At 57.0% G+C, this 6,453-nt stretch overlaps 1 protein-coding gene across 1 annotated transcript; it reads right to left on the bottom strand.

The window, feature by feature from the left end:
* Positions 1-450: 450 nt before the first annotated feature.
* On the bottom strand, positions 451-6,093 carry LOC116276421 (cytochrome P450 11B1, mitochondrial-like). The gene is given in 4 exon segments (XM_031669797.1): positions 451-1,300; positions 1,444-1,643; positions 3,535-3,690; positions 4,079-6,093. Coding segments are annotated over 4 exon segments (924 nt in total). The 5' UTR covers positions 4,318-6,093; the 3' UTR covers positions 451-971.
* Positions 6,094-6,453: the final 360 nt, after the last annotated feature.

Raw genomic sequence — 6,453 nt, 5'->3', positions numbered from 1 at the left:
TAAAGGTGTGATCTGTGACATCAACATAAAGTAGGACACAATCAAAGAAGAAAATTACAGGCCAATATCACTGAATTACAGGCCAATATCACTGATGAACATAGATGCAAAAATTCTCAAAAAAATACTAGCAAACTGAATTGAATGACACATTAAAAAAAATCATCCAGCTTGATTAAGTGAAACTCATCCCAGGGATGCAAGGATGGCTCAACAGATGCCAATCAGTACACATATTACATCACATCAACGGAATCAAGAAAAAAGCTATATGATCATTTCAACAGATGCTTAAAAAGCAGTCAATAAAATTTAACATTCCTTCAAGGCAAAAACTGTCAACAGATTGGGTATAGAAAGAACATACATCAAAACAATAAAGACCATATATGACAAATCCACAGCTAATAGTACAGTGAATGGAAAAAAATTGAAGCCTTTTCTCTAACACCTGGAACAAGACAAGGACAGTCATTTCATCACTTCTATTCAACATAGTACTGAAAGTCCTAGCCAGAGCAATTAAGCAGGAAGGCAAATACTGTGATTGCACTTACATGTGTTATGCAGAATAGTTAAATTCATAGAAGTGGTAGAATGGTAAAAGTTACCAGGGGCTGGAGTAGGCGAAAATGGGGAGCAGTCTAAGATTGGATAAAACCAGAAAAAGAATGAACCCATATTTCAAATGGTTAGCACAACTACACTACTGTTGGCAAGGGAAGTAACTCAACTAATCACTGAACATCGTTTCGGCTGAACATTCAGGCTGAACCTCCTCATTCTAAATATGAAAACACTCTAATCAAATATTGGACTCTAATGAGTGGATTTCTTTTTGGAAAAATGTGCACAACTCTTAAATGACTTTCTGTACATTCTAAGACTGGGTAAATGAATAAACATATTTGGCCAAAAGAAGCATATGCCTTGAAGACATATGCCAAAGGAAGCACTGTTGAAGTACAGAGTTACACTGATGGAAAGGTGGCAGGGCGAGATGGACCCAGAGTGTTGGACGTGGGTGGTGGAGAGGGAGAAAGTGGGCCCCCATGGCGTCCCTTCTCCATAGCACTGCCTGGGTCCTTGGCCTCACCGTACTGGAAGATGCAGTCCCAGGCCTCAAAGTGCTCCTTCCACACCTTGGGGCTGGTCCAGCGAGACAGGCTCCAGGGCATGAACATGAGCTGGACGGTGGATTTGAACATGACCTCCAGGGCATGGAGGAAGTTCAGGCTGGCAGATCTGGGACTGTGACCAACCAGGCCCAGCCGCTCTCCAAAAGGAGCTAAGTTGCTGGCTGCGGGGAGGATGAACTGCTGAGCACAAGGAAGCCCCGGGCCTCCGGGCTGCCTCCCCCAACTCCCTCCAACCCCCCGTCCCCGTCCCCGTCCCTGGCCACTCCAGGGTCTCTGAGGCTGGACCTTCCCACCTGGCCCACACCTTCTATGGTGTACTGGAAGATGCTGGGCTGGACGTCCAGGGTCAGGCTCCACCGAGCGTTCTGCAGCACCTTCTTCCTCAGGGCCTGGGAGAAGTCCCTGGCCACCGCATCCACCATCGGGAGGAACCTCTGCACAGCCTTGGGCGACAGCACATCTGGGTTCAGCCGCAATCGATTGAAGCGCCATTCAGGCCCATTCCTACAGAGTCCAGGGCAGAGCTTGTGAGGCCGCCCCAGCAAGACAGAGGCCCTGCCCGTATCCCATCCTCCTTGTCCCCGAGGGGAATCGGCCTGTAGGGAGCTGACTGGGGGCCCTGGTGGAAGCTGCCTGTTTGTGTTTGAGCTGCAGCCTTTTCTCAGAGCGGCCTCCAGGTGCTGGGCAAAGGCCACTCAGGTCCAATCAGGGATGAGACGGTAGTTTCTGCCTGCAGGTGCTGAGGAGGTAACTGAGGTCATTCCTGGGACCTGGTGCCCCAAGGCTGGCACCACCTCACCCATGCAGGCCCTCCCTGTAGTAGCGGCGGAGGGCTTTTCTCCAAGAAAGGAGGTAACCCCTGTTTGCCCACCTCACCCACACTGTGTCCTGAGGGGAGAGCCCCTCGCTGCCCTCTCCTCCCTGCCTTTCCCTGCCCTGGGCACAGTGCCTCTGGGGCAGCAGTCTCTGCCTGTCTCTGTGAAGCATCTGCATCTTCTGCAGGGCGGGAACCAAGCTCTGTGCCTCATGCCATCCTCACCCACACCCAGAGTGTGTTGGGGCTCCACAGATGCCCCCAGGGAATGGTGGGAAGGAATTTCCCCTCTCAGCCACATTCCTGCAAAACTCCTTTGTTTATGTCCAGCTGGCTGCTGTCCCGAGTTGACAGTGGTGACAGGCAGAAGACGCACAAGCACACGTGTGCCCGTGCAAGACCTCAACACACATGTGTGAAGAGACACATGTACAGGTGTGCACAGACACTACACCCGTGCCGGCACCTGCACATGCACACACAGAGACACCTGTGCACACACACCACCCCTCATACATGCACACACCCAGACACGTGTACACGCACATGCACACACAGAGACACCCGTGCACACACAGAGACACCCGTGCACACACAGACACTTGGGTACACACACATGCACACACATGTGCACATGCAGGTGCAGAGGAACACACAGCATGTGCACAGATGCAAGACACGCACGCACACAGGTGTGCTCCTCTTCCTTCCATTATGCGCACACAGCCTCCTGGACCTGTCTTCCTGGGTCCTGACTCCCTCTCAGATGTCTATACGCCAGCCTCAGTGAAGACCCCCACCCTTGGGTGCCCTTTTACCTAAATCCCACTATTCCCAAGATAATTCCTTTCTTGCCATGGAGTGGGGGCTGTTGCCACTGTGACATCCTCGTCCAGTCCTTCCCCCGTCCTAATGGCAACGTCCCTGCAGGTGACCGAGTCCAAGCACCAGCCTCTCCCTGTCCACCTGACCAGGCGCCACCCTCTCCACGGGCCAGGAAACACCCTCCCCAGTGCCATCAACCGCCCCACCTCGTGCCTTGCTTCTGAGAACAATGGAGCCACCAGCCACCTGCGTCCCCACCTGCCTCCTGCCTGGGACTGTCCCCATCAAGAAAGTTTGCTGGGACAGCAGGGACCACGAGCGCCGTGAGGCAGGCTGCAGCCCCGGTGAACACCAGGCTCAGCACTCACAGCCTGTGACCTGGGTCAGTGGGAGTCCCCTTCTCAGGGCCTCAGTTTTCTGACCCGTGGGAAGGAGAGTCCTCAGCCCGCAAGAGAAAGAAGCTGCCACCACGGTCGGTGCAGAGCGGGTTCTCACTACACAGAAGAGTTCATTGCTCTGCATCTTCTCCTCTATAGAGGTGTCCGTGCCCATTTCTCCACCACTGTCCTACTTCCCCAACCCCCAGGGCAGACGTGACCCCATGGGATGGCCATCCTCCGGGCTGGGTGCTCACCCTCACAGCCCACCACACATGCCCAAGGTGGATGTGCTTTCCGGTCCTGCCTCTCTTGCTTCCTCTCCGTGCCCAGGCTGCCCACCCTGCTCCCAGCTCTCAGCTCCCGACTCACCCCTCACAGCAAGAACACGCCACATTTGTGCCCACGATGTTGTCTGTAGGCCACCCAGGGCTCCAGCCTCATCCGGCGTGGGTTCAGGCTGTCCACCTGCTGCAGCTTCTCCACTTCCTCCGGCAGCATCACACACACCATGCCTGCTCCTCCCAAGTGGCACCTGTGGGGCCAAGCACAAGGCCCTGCTGGACGGGGTCATGTCCCCCCTGGCCCCACTCTGCATTCCCAATCCGAAGTGTCTCCTGTCCACCCATCCCGCTCCGGGATTAGCGGCTTCACAGCTGAAGCCATCCTGCTGGGTCCCTGAAACCTCCCAAACTTTAGTGCCTCTGAGTCCTACCCTCTCTGCAGCGAGCTGGGGTTTGCTCTGCACCATCCCCTGCACTGGCAGAACCACAGACCAGCACATGCTGCACTCCCTCCCCATCCTCCAAAGGATGCAGAGTGCCGGGGCCTGCTGGGAACAGCAGTGCTGTGTGCCCGGCAGGGTCCTGGGCAGCAGGGGCAGGGCTCTGGGTGTTCCCAGCGAGGGCCAGGGAGGGCTTTACCTGAAAATGGGCCCCAGTTCCTGGAAGGTCTGGTGCACCTCCAGGTGCAGGTGCTCATAACCCTGCTCCCTCCAGATCTGCAGCAGCCTCAGCCACCTGTTGCCTGGACGCTGGGGCATGGCTTCAAAGGGCAGCACTGTCCTGGGGACCCAACTGGCTCTGGTGCCCAGTGCCCATGCCCTTCACGGGGCCAGCCAGGGCACTGCCATGCACACCTCTGCCTTTGCCCTCAGTGCCATTCCAATGCTCCCTGCACCCTGCTCAGCCTAAATCCTTTTATCTTGTCTGGAACCTGCCCTGGAAACAGATCATGTCATGGGAGAACTGGCGCTGGACCTGCCTGAGAAAGCGAGGGCAGAGGTCTGGGAAGTAGGTGGGGACTGATTAGGGGTGCATAGAGACAGAAATCAGGGGACAGAGTCCCCTCCCTCCTCCAGGGTGGAGAGGAGCAAGATGAATGGGCCCTTATCTTATCCAAGAGCCTTGGATTACTCATCTTCTTGGAGCAAGGTCCCACACAGGAAGGAAGGGCGGAGGGCTGCACTTCCCAAATCACCCCACTGGCATTTCGCCTCCTCTTCCAGGCCCTATGCTGGGTGCATGGAGCAGGAACAAGAGCCCACATGGGCCCCTCCCAGTGAGGGGCTCAGTCTTCTCGGGGCAATTCGGTGAGTCCCCAAGGGCAAAAGGTGGCGCAGAAGGAGATGAAAACATGTCCGAGGCCGGGTCTGGGCTGACCTCACTGGTCCAGCTAAGGAGCAGGGAATACCCAGGAGACCACGAGAGGCCGGGTGCTGGGAGCCACACCCAGGCTGGAAGGTGAGCAGCGCTTGCCTGCGTCTGTCCTCGTCCAGGCAGGGGCCCTGTGACAGCGGCTCACACCCCCCTTTTCCGTCCTAAAACGTGTTGTCTGTAGTTCAGATTCATAGAGCCATGAGAGCCTATGATGACTGAGTTGAGTTGGGTAGGGGAACACGCCTGGTCGCTTCCCCTGCCAGGCCTGAAGCTGCCCGTCCCCCTCGCTGATGCTGTCCGGCAGGGCCCCCGCCTTCCCTTGGGAGGACAGATCAGTGGGACCCGGCACTGCCTGTCCACCCTCCCTTGGAAAGGCATTCACTCCAAGTCTAGGGGGGTGGCACCTGGCCATGGGGGAGGACAACAGGGTTCCTGATGCCCTGGAAATGGTGCCCTGGGGCACCCTGAGGCAGGTCAGAGCCCTCACAGCCACACCAGCCAAGGCCAGAGTGAGGCTGGACTGCCCTGTGGTAGCTGTGGCCTGGGGCCAGCCTAGAGGAAGGGGCCTTTCATTCTCACTGCTCACACCGCCACGCGTCCCCAGAACTCCACAGGCCCGGGGAGGGTGTGCGTCCCACCCCGCACAGCACTGCAGAGTTCCCAGGCAAAGCTCTCACAAGCAAGACAGTGTCTGCGTGGACCTCATCGTCTCGCCTGTGTCCGATGAAGTGGGACCGAGTTAGGAAACCTTTCAACTTGCACCATCCCACAGGCAGAAAGGGCCGACCACAGTGGGAGACTTCCAGCCGAGTGGGCGATGCCACCTGGCCGCAGCCACCGTGTGGCCCGGAAACCAGAGAGGAGCAAGTGCAGCGTCTGTCCCGTCACAGGCAGTCGCCCCTCAGCATTCTCGTCAGGGCTGCAGAGCTTGCAGGCTAACTGGGGGTTCGCTGGTTGGCTCCTTTTCTCTGGGTCGTGCTCACAGGGACGTCCAGAGGTCCCCTTGTGCATTTTGCTGGTGTCTGGAGCCAGGGTGTGAGGACATGAAGACAGCTTGAGTTTTAGCGGGTGCCTATCAGTGGCTGCTTGGGGAACGTGTAGGCTGTGGCCTCTGCCTTCTGATTATGTTTTTAACACCAAGTCAAGTCCTTCCAACTGCAGGAGGGGCCACGGTGGGCACCGCAAGGCTGAGTGGGGAATTGACTGGAGATGAAGCTGAAGGGGAAGCCGGGGGCAGCCGAAGTGTAGTTGGGGGAAGGGGTTTCCAGCCCGGGACACAGGAGGGCAGGTCTGGCCAGGAGTGGGCAGCAAGGGGGCATGAGGCCTGGGCTGGGGGCTGCGGGGAGCTAGGTGAGGTGCTGGGAGGGTTTTCACAGGGGAGGGCAAAGATCTATTTGTTATTTTTCATTTTACTTTAATCAGTTTCCCACTCCCCATTCTTCCTCAGGAATCTCAAAGGCCTCGGCCCCTCAGCAGCTGTGATGTGCTGTGTGTCCCCGTGCGCCTCCCGCTGTCGTGTCAGAGCTGGCCTTGAGCAGGCTGATGCCATTGGACTTCCCAGCACGTCCTTGGTGTGGTGGTGCAATCTGCCCGGGCACGCTGGACAGTCCTCCTGCCCGACCCTGCCTGTGTGCACCCTC

The sequence above is a fragment of the Papio anubis genome, chromosome 8 (genome assembly GCF_008728515.1).
Source record: "Papio anubis isolate 15944 chromosome 8, Panubis1.0, whole genome shotgun sequence".
Lineage (NCBI taxonomy): Eukaryota > Metazoa > Chordata > Mammalia > Primates > Cercopithecidae > Papio > Papio anubis.
Note: the sequence above shows the minus strand (reverse complement) of the source record. Positions and strands in the feature narration are given on the sequence as shown.